Source organism: Triplophysa rosa, linkage group LG1 (genome assembly GCF_024868665.1).
Source record: "Triplophysa rosa linkage group LG1, Trosa_1v2, whole genome shotgun sequence".
Lineage (NCBI taxonomy): Eukaryota > Metazoa > Chordata > Actinopteri > Cypriniformes > Nemacheilidae > Triplophysa > Triplophysa rosa.
This window is the reverse complement of record NC_079890.1, coordinates 33,031,331-33,049,531: the sequence shown is the minus strand read 5'-3', so window position 1 is coordinate 33,049,531 and position 18,201 is coordinate 33,031,331. Positions and strand designations below refer to the sequence as shown.

Sequence of the window (18,201 nt, the reverse complement as noted above, 5' to 3'; positions counted from 1 at the left end):
TTGTCTATTATTTTCTTTCTGAGCTCCTCAGACAACTCTATCCTTTGCTTTCTCTGGTCCATGTTCAGTGTGGTGCACACAATGATACCAAACAGCACAGTGACTACTTTTCTCCGTTTAAATAGGCTGAATGACTGATTACAAGATTGGATACATGTGTGATACTAATTAAAGAAACTAATTAGTTTGAAATATCACTATAATCCAATGATGTATTATCTTTTCTAAGGGGTACCAACAAATGTGTCCAGGCCATTTTATCTTTGTAGAATAAGCAATAATTCATCTCTTTCCACAGCTTCTTTGCTTAAGAACATACCAAAGGCATGCAAGTATACATGATGCAATAGCTTTTCATCACTCTTCAGGAGGAATGAAGCATTATTTCAATGAGCTGTAAGGGTACAAACAAATTTGAGCATGTCTGTATCTATCAAATAACTGCTTTCAGGGTTTTTCTAATAATTATACTCAAAAATCGACTGTAGACTGCTTCAATTTGTTAGCAAGAAAAGGTCACATTTGCAAGATTAGTTTCTTGTTATGTACTGTAAATGCCAAGTGGCTGGGTAGTGCACTCATGTACTATTGTATCAAAGAGATTCAGTGATCAGTTATTCATGACACTGTGGAGGTGGATGACATCATTTCAGACAGATGGTTGACTGTGTAAGGAACATGATGCAGCATAGAGAGGTCCGACATTACTAGAGACTATTGATAACTATGATGCTTTCACTGTAGATATATTAATGAAGTGTCTAATAAAAAACATGAATGAATTCAGTTGATTTGAGCTTGACATTGAGATTTCAATTTACCCAAATTTCTTCCTGTTTGGACTACATCAAAATGGAACGGGACATTGGGTTTTTCCAAACGTTCCATCACATGTATGATTAATAACCTGCCATTTGGTCAGTGACACTGTTCATTGTAAAAACAACTTCATATTAATGCAACATAAAGCATTTCAAAAGGAATCTGTGGCTTATTTCCGTCGTTTTGTAACGTCTGGCTACAAGATGGTCATTGTTGGCTGCAGTTGAAGTGTCGGTCAGTGTCACAGCTGTGAGGAGAGATGTCTTCCATTGCTCTGAAGTTACATGTTTTATCAATCGCGGCCCTCACACAAGAGTTGCTTTGAACGACAGAGGAGATGTCTGTGAAAGCCATCATTGATGAACTGTCTGACTGCATTAGGAGAGACTGTACGGCTTAGTGGTGCACCGAAATGAAAAATCTGGGCTGAAACCAATACCGAAAATTCAGGATGCACTTGGCCAAAAAACCAAACCGAAAATGACTTAAGAAAAACAAAATTTAAAACAATACTAAATATATTATTCTTCCTTGGTCATTGCAACACAATCAAATATTTTTTTTACCAATCATCTAAACATTCTAGTTCTAGAATTATTATACTGTAATGCTCTTATCTTGATTCCGTCATTAGCTCAAATGATGTTGTCTGGTGGCTTCATAATGTCTGTGGATGGCTGCCATTTGGTTTACTGACTAATGATAGAAGCTGTCAGGGGTACTGAGTAATAAACTGCAAAAAAGTAATGCTAAGATTTTTTGTCTTGTTTTCCAGTAAAAAAAACATTAAATAATGAGGAAAGAAAACTTAAAGGGGTGATATGACACGGCTGAGAAACGAATATTATCGTTTGTTTTAGATGTAATGCAATGTGTATACACGATTTAAGGTTCAAAAACGCTGTATTTTCCATACACCCTGCATGTTTGTATCTCCTCTTTGCCCCGCCTCTCTGAAACGCGCAGATTTTTAACCAAGCTCATCGCTCTGAAAAGCGAGGTGTGCTATGATTGGCTAGTTAACCTGTGTGTAGTGATTGGTCGAATACTGCAAGCGTGTGACGGAAATGTAACGCCTCTTACCATATTTGGAACATCAGGTTCCAACGCGATTGTACTGACAGGTACGCCCACCTTACTTGCGTATACATTTTGGGGGTCTTAGTCAAATCATACCACGAACTGACGTAGATTTGTGGGGGTGTGGTTACACGAGGCATTTCAGGCAGGTCTGGGTGAGCATTCGCTTTTAGATAGACTTCATCTTTTGTTCCGACACTTACATTTTTGCAATTTTACGTGTCTAATACATGCATGGGCAACTTATAACACACAGAAAAACACGTATTCGCGCCATATGACCCCTTTAACTTAATGCTCAATTTTTTAATTGTGAAAATCAGTTTTTTTGCAAGTACCTTACCCCGATTCATTACAGTAAGCTAATTTGAGGTATGATTTTGTAGGAATTTTAAGTTTGACATCATTTGACTTCAACCCATTTAATGGAACAGTTCACCCAAAAATGAAAATTCTGTCTTCATTTACGCACCCTCAAATCTGTATAAATGTCTTTGTTCTGATAAACGCAAAGAAAGATATTTGGAAGAATGCTTGTAACCAAACAGTTCTTGGCCACCATTGATTACCATAATAGGAAAAATTGCTTTATAAATGTCTTTGTTCTGTTGAACAAAAAGAAGATATTTTGAAGAATGTAGGAAAGCAAACAATTCTGGGGCACGTTCGACACCCGTTATCATTTTTTCTATGGTAGTCAATGGTGACCAAGAACTGTTTGGTTACAAGCATTTGCATTACAAAGAAATTTAAACAGATTTGGAACTTGAAGGTGAGTTAATCATGACAGAATTTTTTTTTCGGATGAACTGTCCCTTTAAAGAAAAGTATGTAAAGGAACCTTCAAATTTATGTTTCAAACCGAGATTGTGATAGTTACAAATTGCAGCTTTAAATAACATGAAAAACTGATTTATTTCATTACACTATTAACATAATTTATTTCTTCTTTTAGGCACTCAACATTTTATTGGATTAAAAAAACTCAAGTAAATTACATTTTAGGATGTGTAGATTTTTCTTTTTGCTGGAAAACAAGGCAAAAGTACTAACCTTGAAAATGGATCATTGCAGCAATCAATCTTTCTTGTCTCGGAAATCGAGCCATTTACACCCACAGAGACACAGATCATCCAGACAGAACGTGATTAAAATCAGGCAGTGTCTCAGTACTGTCTCATTGGTTTCTCCATCAATCTTCTCAGTCTGAAGGTAAAATCACAAATGTTCTACACCGATTCACAAACTCCTTCCATATGCATTGACAAGCCCTAGGGAGAATTTACAGAGAACACGTTACAAATCCCTTTCCAGCCCAGTGACAGCGCAGGGTCTGTTGAAGATTTTCTGCTTTCTGATCTCTGAGTTGTGTCTGTATGTGAGAGAGAGAGTGTGTGACCTCCAACTTTTAAGAGAGTAAGTGAAGGAAAAGACGATATACAATGATAAATATAGGAAATTATAGCATTTTACGTTGTTGTCACATTATGATGTGTTTTTGAACTGGTAACAGTGTGGCATACAGTATTCCTTACAGCATTTACCGCTGTACAATACAACTTTTGGCAAATGTAGCCGGTCATCCAAGTTAATACAGACAAGTGCATACTATAATAAATTTCATGTTGACATTAAAGTGCACATAGTCTCCACACTAAGCAAAAATCACAGGAAAACCCTAAATCCAGCTTACACTTAAGTCAAGTAATTATAGCTTCCCCGTCCTTATTTCATCTCAAGCTACTTTAGGCCCTGCAGCAATTTCACTAAGCATCTCTGCGTCATTACTCGCAGCAGAATCTAATGTTCTGACTTATTCGCTGTACTGTATATCATGTGTTTTTAAGCTAGCGAGTGCACATAAAGTCCAGCTGTGATCTCCCAGAGCGAATAAAGATTAATGAGCTGTTGTATCAGACGTTCCCTGCCAGTGACCTCAGTAAATCTCCTCTTCTCATTGCTGACCATCGGCGGTCTTTTGTACCACGCTCTGTGATATTTAATATCCGTCTCCCACAGGTAATGATCTGTTCCTGGTAGCGGTGCATGAGCTGGGCCATGCCCTTGGATTGGAGCACTCAAATAATCCCATGGCCATCATGGCTCCTTTTTACCAGTGGATGGACACGGAAAACTTTGAACTTCCTGAGGACGATCTCCGCGGGGTTCAGCAGATTTATGGTAAGCTGCTGCATGCTTTGTGATGGCTTCAAAATGACATACAGTATCTGCTTTATGTTGTTTTTCACCGTTTAGGTTGCTGTTAAGTCTTGGCATAGCGGTATTGATGTGTGCTCTGACATTTTAGTCGTGGTGCCCAATGCGGGTGCGAATCTGATCCCAATTATTTTCTGCTTCCCAGACCGTTACCCATTCCTATCAAAAGTGACAACATCCTGAAGAAATGATTGTATAATGAGACTTTATAAGGAAGATTTGTGTAGTTGACCGTTTTAGCAGTGTCCTGCAGTGTGGCGTACTGTATTTCACTTAAAATTTGTCCGATTCTTGAGAGACTACATGGATTGTTTGCTAATCAAACAGTTAATTTGTCTCGCTACAGACTTTTTAAATAAACAGTGTAAAAGCTAGAGGGTTTTTAAAACCTTGTGTAAAACTTTCTCAGCATATTTTGTGCATAAATTATAGGGTTTAGAACAACATCTTGTTGTTAATATTTTATTGATAAGTGATTTGTCGACTGCTCATTTACAGCTTTAGATGAAAGTATATTCCGTCTGCCTTTAGTTTTGTCGCACAGCTTTATATAAGTGTTTTAATATGCTTTGGTTTACACTAAAATGTTTTAGTGGTGCTTATGGTTATGGTGTAAAGTTTAGAATGTTTATTTTTGTGGTCTGCGTACTTTGCCACACATATGCCGTGCCTCTGAAATGTTTTAGTTTTTGTGGACTTTGATAATGTTTACAGTATTACCTCATGCCTGCTAATTCACAAACCATTTTTTCTTAATACTGGTGCTAAGTCAAGCATTGCAAATATTGTTCATACTTGAAGAGATAGTTCACCCAAAAATGAAAATTCTTTCATGATTTACTCACCCTTATGTCTTTCCAAACCTGTATGCCTTTATCCTGCAGAAAACAAAAGACGATATTTTGAAGAATGTTGGTAACCAAACAACAATGGACCCCGTTGACTTCCATTGTATGGGCAAAATATCTTTCACAGAATTGAGGGTGTAAATAAATCATGACAGATTTTTAATCCCTTTAGAAACCCTACAGTGGGGAAAAAATTCCCACACATTCGAGGAAGCTCCTAAGCCATATCCAGAATAGGGACCACAATATAGTAGAGAGCATTTTTATATACACTTTACTATGTATATATTTTTTTAAATTGTAGAATTATTGTGTAATCGCTCACTGATCTTTTTTTGTAGGACCCCCAAACAGTTCCCCCACTCAGGCCCTCCCCACCGTGACCCCCCGGCGACCAGCCCAGCCCGGCCCCAGGCCACCTTACACTCCAAAGAGGCCAGAAAGACCACGTGCCACCGATCGCCCCGATCACTATGGTCCAAACATCTGTGAGGGCAATTTCGACACAGTCACCATGCTCAGGGGAGAGATGTTTGTGTTCAAGGTGAGCTTGAGATTTTAGCTGGGTTGATCTATTAAAGGGATAGTTCACCCAAAAATGAAAATTATGAATTACTTTCTACTAGTTGTTCCAAACCTGTATAAATTTCGTTGTTTGGTTAAACAAAGAATAAGATATTTGGACGAATGCTTGTAACCAAACAGTTCTTGGACCCCGTTAACTACCATAGTAGGAAAAAGTGGTAGTCAAAAGTGCTCCAGAACTGCTTGCATTCCTACATTCTTCAAAATATCTTCTTTTGTGTTCAACGGAACAACTCGAAGGTGAGTAAATGATGACAGAATTTTTATTTTTGGGTGAACCGTCCCTTTAAATATTTTTGCATTATAAGAATGAGAGCTGTAAGTTAAATACACTTTTGAAATAATCTTCCTAAACTTACTTTGTACTCTGGATTTTGTGCTGAAGTACGAGCTGGACATTCTCGACAGGTTTTGTAAGATTTGCTATAGAGCTCTCTGAATTAGAGCGGGTCAGGCTGTGAAACAATAACACTGCACGGTTCCAGGTGCAAGACCTGGCATGCAGGTGGAGACCTGGTGAGGTCGGCCTGCTCTTAATCAGGCCCTGTTACGCAGTGGGCTGTAAAAAACCCCAGTGCTGGTTTTTGTTAAGCAGCGGAGCTCCATAAAATGGAAAAGAGTGCAGTCTGGAGTTGATCAGGAGATATATCTGACTTCATCTGCTCTTTGTCTTTCGCTGGAGTTTGCTGTTTTGTGGTCACGTAATGTTGTCATTTGTTCCTGCATGAAAGCTCGGTTCGTTTTATCTGAGAAACGAGGACTAGATCATGTTTCTTTCCTTTCATTAGATGGTTCATTGTTTTGCCTCGGGAGAAGTTTGAATGGATGCATAGCCAGGGTCTAAAATTGATAAACCTGTCAAATGAAACTTTACTAGCCATACATATTTCTTACTGGCTGTGAATCTGCATCTATCTTTATTAAAACATTTTTTTAAATAAAATAAAATAAAAAATATGTTGATGTCAATTACCAGGATATCAGTGCCCTTTGTCTAAAGTGATAGTTAACCCAAAAATGAAAATTCTGTCATCGTTAACTCACCCTCTTGTCATTTCAAGCCTGTATGACTTTCTTTCTTCCGCAGAACACATAAGAAGATATTTTGAAGAAAGTTGGTAACGGAACAGCGCTGGCACTCGTTCACTTCTATCGGATGGACACAACACCAATGCAAGTCAATGAGTGCCAGTTAACAACATTCTTCAAAATATCTCTTTTGTGTTCTGCGGAAGAAAGAAAGTCCTACAGGTTTGACATGACAAGAGTGTGAGTAAAGGATGACAGAATTTTCATTTTTGGGTGGAGTATCCCTTTAAAGCAAGTCAAACCAACATAAAGTTTAAATATGTCCACCTCGCCCTATTCTTTAGCACCTGTGATTCACAGTATTGCATTCGCAACGGGAAATCCACCCATGAATGCTTGTGAGATTTCCCTCACAGTTGTTGCTGACATCTTTGGCTCTGAGAAGACCAGCAAATGTTTCTATGTCCGAGCCAAAGGCAGTCCTAGCTCGACATGTTATACTCTATCGCAGCTTGTTGGCAATTATTAATAGGGTTTTGCTGCAGGTGGTGTTGTTTAACCGGCCTCATTGGTCAAGTTATCCATTACAACAATCAGATACCCTTGAGTGGAGGACCACCCCCGGTTATCTGCATTTCACATGCTCGAAAACACCACTCGTAGGTTTCCGAAATAAAGCCCTTCCCTGTGTAGCGCAATCCCGCCAGTTTCCTCATGTGTTTCGGTGCAAGAACGAGGTGTGCTTTGTCTGTAAACTGAAGTGTGTGTGTGCATGCATGTCTGCTTGTGAGTAGTTGTTCTGGGGTGTGGAGGGAGACAGATAAATTTAGAGCGTGTTGGCTGCACTTTGGGCTCTGGTTTTAATTTGGACTCCGTTTAAAATGTTCTGAAGGTTCTGGAAGGGATCCAGAGCAATGGAGGAGATTATTATATGATATATTATTATTATTATAGTTATGTAAAGTAGAAACCAAATGCGTTTGTGTCCATGTGTACATGATGGGATTGTCATCTGAAACTATAGAATATGTGCATATGTGTTTTTTATAGATACTGGGTTATTTGGTTAGGGTTTATTGCACTACAATTCGTAGGCGTAGGTAGATTTTTGCATTTTAAGGTGTCATTAAAAAGTTTCATTTTTAGAGACTTGCTTTATATGTCTTTATAAGCATGTGTTGTTTGTAATTCTTTGCCAAACTACCTAACATTTGTCTCGAAGCTGAGCTTCAGTTTATACTCCAAACACACCACTGCAACAGCATACCAAATTTTGAATCCATCTTTAAAGGAACAGTTCACCCAAAAATAAAAATTCTGTCATCATTTTAGGGCTGCACGATAATTTATCGCGATACCACTAAATCCTATTGTAATCGAGCTGGCTGCGTTATGCAATGTGTCGATATTTTTTTTAATGCGTAGCTTGTCCGTGAAGCACGTCTATGGGATCAGTAGGAAATGCTGCTCGATCGAAAAGCTGTGCGAGTTTGAGTCGCTTATAATGTGCATTTGAAAAAGCAACACGCGTCAAACATGATCATTATAAATATACTTTATTATCATAAAAATACCTGATGAGGCTTGAGTAACAGTGATAAAAAGATGACCATATGCATTTCCTAGATTCTAGAACGTGTTATGGTCTTCTTCTGCAGTGCGTATTTGTAGTTTCCGCACGAGAGCGCCCTCTGGCTTTCGGATGCAGCAGCATTTTCCCGTACTTTACTCAAAAGCGGTGCATAAATCACGTGATATTTATGGTCGGTTTATCGTGACAGCCCTACATTATTTACTCACTTTCGAGTCCAAATCTGTATAAATTCCGTGTTCTCATGAAAAAATGCTTGTAACCAAACAGTTCTTGAACCCCATTGACTACCATAGTAGGAAAAATTACTTTATCATTTAAAAAACATGGTTTGAAGAATGTAGGTCAGCAAACAGTTCTGGGGCCCTTTTTACGTTGTAATTTTTCCTACTATGGTAGTCAATGGTGGCCAAGAACTGTATGGTTACAAGCATTCGTCCAAATATCTTTCTGTGTTCATCAGAAGAAAGAAATTTATACAGGTTTGGAACAACTAGAGAGAGAGTAATTAATGAAAGAATTTTCAAAAAAATTCAAAATAATTGTTGTGTTAACTTGATTTATTTAAGTAAATTGAACAAGCATCAAATATTATTTCGATCTACTTGATTGAAACATGTTAATTTAAAATGTAAACATTTAGCTAAGCCAAAGCATAACTGTTTTTAGTCCGTTTAACACAATGCAACTGTGTTTGAACAAAAAACCTAATACAACGGTGTTAAAACAAAATTAATTGTTTAAATGAAGTGAATAGTATCGTGCTTTTTTTTGAGGTTTTAAGCTTTGAAGAGCAAACACTGTGGCTTGGTAAAGAAGATGTACAGATAAACCTGGTTTCTGGTCTAAACAAAAAAACAGAAACCCTCCGATTCCTAACTACTCCACAACTGCTTATGATCATCCACTCGGCTAGTGAATCTGAACACTGTACAGACAGAAAGAGTCTGGCCACTTGTTCATGTCTTTTACCTCCGTAGGGTCGCTGGTTCTGGAGAGTCAGGAGAAATCGAGTCCTGGATAATTACCCAATGCCTATTGGACACTTCTGGAGGGGTCTGCCAGGGGACATCGACGCCGCGTATGAAAGACATGATGGTCGCTTTGTGTTTTTCAAAGGTATTTTCCTTCCTAACTCAGCACTTATATGGCTTCATGATCTTTGAAAGTGAATATGTTGAAGGTATAACCCATAAAAACGTTATGTCCGGAGAGAGATCATTATCCAGGCTTGCAGAATTGTGTCAGATTAAAGTGCTTGTCGTATTAAAAAGAGCCATTGATTTTGACATTTTTCATACAGTACAGGAAGAGTCCTAGATTTCCCTCGTACAGTTATGTCTGATGGATTTCACAGGTAGTGTTCTAAGACATTTTTGGTGTAGCATAAGTCATAGTGAGACGGTATTTCGGAGCGGTTTGGAGCTTAACCCTGAATTGGAGGAGGCGGCAAACCACACTAAAACCAAAACCTCACCGACATCTAACTACTTAGTGATGTCTTGGTGTTCCTTAAGTGTTGTACGGCAGACACATAAAGTAAACGTGACTTTGGCAGCAAAATGTGCAAAGGGCCAGTGATGTCATTGGCAAATTTCCGCCATTCAGTGGAAACCAGGGGACCGAAAATCTCGGCAAGCAACATCTGTTCTTCGTGAGGCCAAGCCCATTGCGTCAGCTAGCGGTTCTAACAGATGCTTACAGCAGAGGTTGGATTTGGATAAGGGCCTGTTGAATTAAACCGGGTCCGTGAGGATGGTGCCTTGGTGTCTGCCATACTGTACAATCGTAAAAACTGAAACTTGCGCTAATGTTTCTGTTACGGCTTCCTGCAAGGCTATGTCGTCACTTTGACCGCTAGAATGTGGGAACGGCACCAAAGCCGCATGCATGATGCATCTTCGCAGCGTTGTAACGCAGTGATTTGTGTTTTAACGAGAATAAACACACATCTGTAATGCTCTGTCATTGGTGGGAAAAGTCCCTGTAGATATACTGCGAAAACCTGTCAACCATTGAGAGTTGCTGCCGCCTCTTCTTTTCCCTGCAACTCAGCATCCCTTCATCTTTCTTTCCCCGTGACTTTCCTCTCATAGGAAATCAGTACTGGTTGTTCAGGGAAGCCAACCTGGAGCCAGGTTACCCTCAAGAACTGATGGACTATGGCAGAGAGATCCCCTATGACAAGATCGAAACGGCCATCTGGTGGGAACCTTCGGGATTCACTTACTTCTTCAAAGGAGACTGGTGAGGATTGTGTTTTTCTGTGGTGTCGTACTGGCCCTGTTTACACCTGGTACAAACTTCTGTCTTGGGTGATTTGACCACAAGTGGTGAACTGAGACAGACTGCAGTTTACCCTGGTATTAGCTTGTCTCAAGTGCTTCTGTAGTGATCACCCAAGATCACATTACATCTGAGGTGGGGGTGTATGATTATATGGCTACATTATGTCAGTCCATCGCTGTTCCATGAAGTCTTTTGTATGTACTGTAAAAATAGCTTCCCTGCACAAAAGACCACTTTAGACTAGCATCTGTCTGTCTTGCATTTTAATGTCTGTCCTGGCTGTATTGTTTGCTCATGTTTGGATAAAAGTGTCTGCTAAATGAATTGGTGTAAATGTAAATACAAGAACTATTCACCCAAAATGTAAAAAATCCCTCATAATTTACTCACCCTTTTACCTGAGATGGATGATAATATCAGGTGTAAATGGTTCTCTCCACCATTTCTAAAATAGCTTCATTTCAATGATGATTCCTAATAAAATTCTGCATTTACAGTAATTCCCAAATTGTGTTTACTAAATGACAGGTACTGGCGCTTTAATGAGTACTCTAGAGCCGCAGATCAGGACTACCCTAAACCAATCAGTGTGTGGGGCACTTCTGTACCGTCCTCTCCCAAGGGGGCCTTCCTCAGCGATGATGGAGGTGAGTGGCTGCGCTCTTAATGTACAGAATGGATGGGGGAGGGGGTTTCCTGTATCTGTTAGCTTAATGTATAGGATAGATGGGGTGGGACCAGATTATTTAGCCGACGAGTAAAAAGGAGCGATTGAAAGTGATGGGAGATGTGATTTGAGAAAATTAGCTGAGAATGAAGAGCAAGCCGGGTTATCCAAAATCTATTCTCCGAGACTACATGGGCCGTCGCATGGATCGTGGCTGTATTGACCACATCCGTGGCAGGCTGTGAAATACCAAAGGCAATTATTTCTACTTGTGCACAGTTGGTAAGTTGTATTACTGCAAACACAGTTTTGTTTTTACAAAACGAATCAAAACTGTGTCAATATTACAGGCACCCACAAAAAAATGCTGGGTGATTTGGAAATTTTTCCATTTCGAACAGACAGACGAGTTCAATTAGTTTTCAGTGTCAGTTGGCACAGATAGACCAAAGGCAAAAGGTCTGGTGCACATTACAGCCCGTACTGACCAAGAGCCGCCCACTTACACAGGAAAGGGACTGTCTGATCGTTGTGTTTTGTGTGTTGTGTACAGAATCTGAATGGTCTGAAATGGATTTGTAACACAATTACAGACTGGGAAAGAAAGCTGAATTTATAGTTCTTCTTGTACTGTCAGCTGTAGTTTATATGCTACTAAGTGCCTCAAACAAAACTCAAAATCTCATTGAAGGGTTTGATGCCGTTCACCTTGAAATAATTTAATTCTCACAAGCACAACTTCCGGGCACACTGATAGAACAACCCTGTGTGACCTTATTTAGGTAGTTGTGTAAAGTCAGCCAATCAGATTAGAGCCTGCCAGATTTTCCAGTTTTGTGTGCATCGGACTGTGGGCGGTCCGTAGCTGTGCCATCTGAGACGTAATAGCATTCATGCACTAAACTCCCCAACCCTGTTCTCTTTCACACAGCATATACGTACTTCTACAAGGGATCGAAGTACTGGAAATTTGACAACCACAGAATGAAGAGCGAGCCGGGTTATCCCAAATCCATTCTTAGAGACTTCATGGGCTGTACCGTGGACCTCGACCCCGACAGAGACACCGATGTGGACCCGGGACGCAAGTGGCCCGACCGGCCTCCTTTCAACCCGGATGCGGGGCAAGATAAAGATAAGGAGAAGGACAAAGAGCAAGACAACACCAATGATGTTGACAAGAAAGAAGAAACCGAAGAGAAAACGAATGAGGTGGATGTGGTTCTGAAGATAAACGAGACGGAGCGTACTATGAACATCATCATGGTGACGGTACCCCTGGTCCTGGTGCTGTGCATCCTGGGATTGATCTATGCCATCATTAACACACTTCAGAGGAAAGGAGCGCCTAAATATTTGGTGCACTGCAAACGTTCGATGCAGGACTGGGTTTAACCTTTCACCTCTGACCTCCGATCCATACCCTGTCCTGCCTTTCCATTGCATACAAACGAAAAACTATTTGCACATACACACGTTTAGTTCACTCTTCTTTTTCTCATGGTGCTCTCCTAACATCCATTAGTCTATTTATATCAGAAAATTTGCACATAATATTTGATTTTCTCTTGATCCGTTTGTGGGGTTTTCTTATTGACTTTTGTTTTAGAAGTAACAGTTAGACCTCCAGATCTCCAATGAGAGTAAACGAGGAACAGATTGCAGGAGAAATTGAAAGTCAAAAAGAGCAATATGGAAACCGAGACAGGAATATGTCTATTTAAGTGTTCCTGTTTCCATTTATCTTTTCTTGGGGCTCTGAGCTGTGATGTTCCTACTGACCGGGCAACTCATAATACATCAGTAAAGATAATCATAACATGTTGATCATATGTTCAAATTGGGATATATGGATATATCGTAGGGTCCAAAGGTTTGAGGCTACTTATGAAAATCGTCTGTGTTGTGTTGATTTTCTGATTCAATACAGAATATTTTATTACATTTTTGTTTCGCCGTAACAATTTAAGTTAGGTGTCTTTAAAACTTCGTTTTGTTGTGGTTATGCTTTAATGGTTGGAGGCGGTCTGAACTCAACACGTTTGTGCGAAACGTGATGATTATCTCAGCATGACTTCAGAGTGATTTTGGCAAGATTGCTTAGATTGAAATGTGCAAAATCATGTGTATTTATTATTGCTTTGCCATAAATTAACGTTTTTTAAATCGTAAAACTGTTTATCTCCAGGTTTAATAAGAAAGGGTGGTCTCAGAGGTTTGGACCCCACTGTATGTTCATTTGTCAATAAATGTTTCGCTCATCCAGGTTTAACGTAGAATGTCAAGTCTATGAGCAATACAACAGCTGGATGTAGTTATCTAACCTGTAACCAAGTCCAGTCGCTTTTGACAAAATTTGACCCAAAACAGCGTAGCTCTTTGTTTCAAAATCGTAAAGTAGGGACTTTTCTCTGGGTTTTGCTTACCAAGTATGACCATAACAAAAGTCCCATTTTATTGGCTCTTGTTTTAACAGTACCTTGGTCTAGCCAGCCAATTGTGTTTTATGTGCTTTTGTCCATATCTATAGAGACGCTCTGACCTCTTTCACTTTTATTTACCGACAATCCAATGATACTGTGCCGACTGTCATTTTTTGTCATCTGAAGAACATAACATTTCTATCATTTGCGACAAAAAGACAGCATTCATTGTAGGGCTTCGGTGAGGCAATGGAGCAATATCTAAACGATTTAAATAATAGCTTTACATTTTTCAATCAAATGACTGAATAAATACATATATAAAAAGAACTAATAAAAACACACCGCTGCGTGCACCAATTCAAAACTCAATAAAATACACTCAAGTTAGCTTCTCGGGGCCCAATTATGAGTAGAAATTCTAAGACGCGGCCAGTTGTTGCCGTCATTTTGGGAATGTTAGATAATCCTCTCATTTTAAAAACAGCAGGGGGTTAAAGCGCATTGCCAACATGTTCCCACCCCCAAATCTCTCCCTATCAGAAATACGACTCTGCAGAAGGTGGCCAGGAGCAGGGACAACTGTGCAAGCTCAAACGCATGGGTTAAGATGCAGACACTTGATCTACTAAGTCTTTGCACGAGGGCTTACTCTGTTTTAACAGGTCACTGTGGGATTGTTTCAGTGATGGGGCAGATTTTAGGGGTTGGGAGAAATAAACAGGCAACGGTTTGGATTCACCCATTGCTAGCCTAAGGTCTGATGCGTACTCGAGTATGTGTCGTTGTGTTCCATCATGTGTTAGACCATCAAGTAAGTGTGCGTTGCTTTCTTGCATAGCGTGCGTAGCTGGCACATGCGTTTGCTGCCACACCGTCTCACGGACCACTTTGCGAAAGGCCGCGGGTTATTTTTGGAAAGCATTCTCTAACCAGCGGCGGAAATGCAATCCTCTTGTCATTCACATTTTTCATTATGTTGATGTGATCTACTAGGCAAAATAGACAAACTAGGCAAGTTTCCTAACATGGCTGTCAGGCAGGTCTGTTGTGTTTTGCATAGTGTCTAACCCACTCCGTGTATATTTGGACGCAACCGAAAAAGCATTAAGAAACAAATCGCTGCCACTTTTTAAAAGCACCTCCAAACTAAATTCTCGTCACGATCATCGAGTTTCTCTGCTCTCAGAGGACGAGAGTTAGACAAGGTGAGTGGTATTATAAATATTGGCCTGTCAGACAAAGGTAGAGCATAAAGGCCTTTGATAAATATTATTGGTAGAGGAGAGCGAGGACGGTCATGATCTGAATGCCGTCGCTTATGAGTCCCCGCCGTGCTCCTGTTGTCCGGGTAGATTCGGAGGAGAGTTAATCAGACATAAAAGCCTCCGCAGGTTGCCCGGCGCCCTCTACCATCCCCTTCTTCTGCCCAGATCAATGAGGAATACCGAAATAGGCTTGAAGGATCTCTGAAAAGCAGCTCAGAGCTCACTCAGGCCTCTCTTTTATGAACGTGTTTTCCAAATATGCCACTTGATAAACAGCTTCATGGTGATACTGTGGTAGATGAATAGGCAGCTTCTTATCCTATGTCAAACGAAGGCGATTTACATTAAAAAAAAAAAACGGGAGATGTTTTTTTGGTAGGGAAACATTATCTGAAACCAGTGCTTTATCATGGTACCAACACAGTACTTTTTCCGTACGGGCACGAGTCTAGATTTCATGAAAGTGCATTTCTTCTTGTTTTCTTTTTCATGTTTGGTCATAATATGACGTAAACAAGATTGTGGTAGACAATGACTGACGAATAATCAAAACGGTCTGTTTGTATGTGATACTGTAGTTTTTAAGTATTTTTTTCAATCTCAAATCAACGTAAGGCCAAGTTTTGGACCGGCTCTTATAACAATGGCCTCTCTCTCTCTCTCTCTCTCTCTTTATTATTGTCGGGCACATTGCTTCTGGCCAACAGGAAGATGGACTTGGCCCTCAGCCAGGGTCACAACGTTTCCTCCCATGAACTCTCACACTCACGTACAGTAGCATTCTTAACAACAGCCTCTGGTCCGAAGGCTTTGAGCGTGAATGACGGACACTGGATGTTTGGGTCACACCTTAATCATTAGCGCTCAGGATCATGCTAGCCGTGCGATGTCTGACCGTGTCTGACCGCCTTCATAGAGCATTTTATCTGGTGTGGTACAGTCAGGCCGTGTGTGTGTTTTTTCCTGATATAAACTTAAGCTCTAGATCAGACGTGCCTCTAAAAACATCCGTCCCATTTATTAACCACGTTTCATTATTCGTCTGCAAGTATTGTTGGCTTACTGAACAAAGCAGGCGCAAAGGTGGAGACAATAGTGTTGTTTTCACCTTAGTGGAGTCAGTCGAGCAGAATGAGACTTTGGACGGTGATTGTAAGCACGTGGACATATTCTCGTCCTGGGTCGATTTGATTTTTAAATCGTCCCATTGTGTGACGATGCGTCTGGGCACGCACAATGTCTTGAAGGGAATCTCACTTTACTGGAAACTGACAAAAACATGCTGTTAAAAAGTAGACAGAGAATTTTTGAGTAAATTCAAGTAACAAATGACTAACAATGCAATGCTGTGCAAATCTGTGCTGCAGTGTTTTTCGTAAGCACTTCATCTGTGTTATTAATGATGGTATAATGACATTTCGTTTGGTTATATTTTGAGTTCCTAATCTTAAATTTGGTCATTTTTAGAAATGTACATAGGACCTTTTTTAATAATTTTCTTTTGCGGTTTTTAGATTTTTACCTTGTTGACATTCCAATTTGTGTTTTGATTTATTTTTCTTATGTAGAAACTGAGGATTTTATACATTTATGTTTGTTGTCACATCTGAGTGTGTTTAACAATCCATGCTGGACATGTAAACTGTAATAAAAGAAAAAAATGTTCAAAGAATCGAGTCTCCAATCTCTGCTGAATTGAGAAATGTCCATTTCATTTTTCTATGCTGATGCGCTTTTACTTAAGGAATTGGTTTGTCACATGTTTCGATGCATTTTTTAATCTTGAATTTCAAGAATTTAAGAAATTTTGAATTCAAGATTTACCCTGATTTAATCCAAATTGACCTTGTTCACATTCTTTATACATTTTTGTTTTTACTTAAAAAATGACTTAACTACATTAAAATGCATAAATCATCATTTTTGCTACATTTTATTTTATACATTTTTTGTTACCTTTAATACTTAAATGCATTCAATATCTAGTACTTCCTTACTTTTACTCAAGTAAAATTTTTAAGTAAAAAAATACATTAATATTAAATGTATAAAAATGTACATGTATTTATGAAATGTAGTAAAAAGTATGATATGTGCTTTATAATGTAGTAAAAAAATACTCGGATAAAGTACAGATGATTGAGACTAATATACAAGTAATAATATATCATTATAATATGTAATAATATATAAGTTGGATCTAAGGTGCACCAATTATTTTTTCTTTAAATATAGAGTTTTATTCTGAAATTATGGAATATTACTGATGTAAAATGAGAGTAACACTTTCCAATAATTGTTAGTGAGTTTTACGAAATATAAGGTACATTTCTTAAAATTAGTTAACTAATAATTATTGTTAAGTGTGACCAATATGAGTTACCAACTCCCAGCATTTCATGTTGACTTTACCCTTTCATATCTTTTCCCAGTCGCTGCATGAAAAAACATCGTCTCGCTTTCACGTATCGTTCATTGTTACGGTTGCCTTTCATGGTTTTTCTCATCCTGTACAGTGCAGAAGTCCGGGGATCTCCACCTTAAACAATCCTTATCCTTCCCAGCCCCCCATTTCAGAGCTCTCCTCTCTCTCAGGAGAAAGATCAGGGACCCTGAATCAGCCAGCGCTTCCTCTCCCTCAGGAAAGAGCGGGACCGCACGGACCATGAGAGACTGGGAGGAATATTTATAGAGGCCTGCTGACAGACGTGAGGAAGAGTGGGTATAAGTTACTGAAGCATGAAGGACAGGTGCCACGAAGTGGCTGCGGCAATCCAAGCAGAAACAACATATCACGAGTGAGCGGTTAAATTTACATCAGTTTAATTATTATCATCTGTGCTGGAAACTATGGATCATTGCCAGTTTTGCTTTCAAGCAAGTTATTGTGAGCTAACGAAGCATCACAGAATGTAATTAAACAAATCTCAGATGTTACAAACCACTTGCTTTATTGAATGTGTCCTCATTCAGTATCCTTTTTAGTAAGATTGCAAAAGGTTTCTGGTCAGATACTTTGAATAGAAGTACTTGGAATAGCATACGTAGTGACATCATGTGACAACACGGTTTGAAATGTTTATCTTTCCAGCTGTATAATAACAATAATAGACAGTATTGAAAGCACACTGCACAGAACGCATTCCAGTAACCTTTTACTTTCAGCTGTAATTGCTTTCAGATCTGCACCTGGTGTGTCAAAGAAACACACTTAACACCTGCCCCTCCTCAAGGCACCTGCTGTTTCCCAACATACAACCTGAAAGAAAACAGGTGGGTCTCACTAACATACCATGTTATTCTTTTTGACACCATCATCCACTCTGTTCATCTGACTTGAGCCGTGTTTGGGAATGAGGTGAGAGTGTGGAGCAGAACGCAT

The 18,201-nt window shown here is 39.4% G+C and overlaps 1 protein-coding gene across 1 annotated transcript in view; it reads left to right on the top strand.

Annotated features, from left to right (window-relative positions):
• The window catches only part of mmp15b (matrix metallopeptidase 15b), a 29,857-nt gene extending 13,379 nt beyond the window's left edge, over window positions 1-16,478 (top strand). The window contains exons 5-10 of the mRNA XM_057338404.1: window positions 3,922-4,083; window positions 5,309-5,511; window positions 9,153-9,291; window positions 10,269-10,419; window positions 10,990-11,108; window positions 12,060-16,478. Coding sequence (XP_057194387.1) covers window positions 3,922-4,083; window positions 5,309-5,511; window positions 9,153-9,291; window positions 10,269-10,419; window positions 10,990-11,108; window positions 12,060-12,523 — 1,238 coding nt within the window. The 3' untranslated portion in view covers window positions 12,524-16,478. The remainder of the gene's footprint in view (window positions 1-3,921; window positions 4,084-5,308; window positions 5,512-9,152; window positions 9,292-10,268; window positions 10,420-10,989; window positions 11,109-12,059) is intronic.
• The last annotated feature ends 1,723 nt before the right edge of the window (window positions 16,479-18,201 follow it).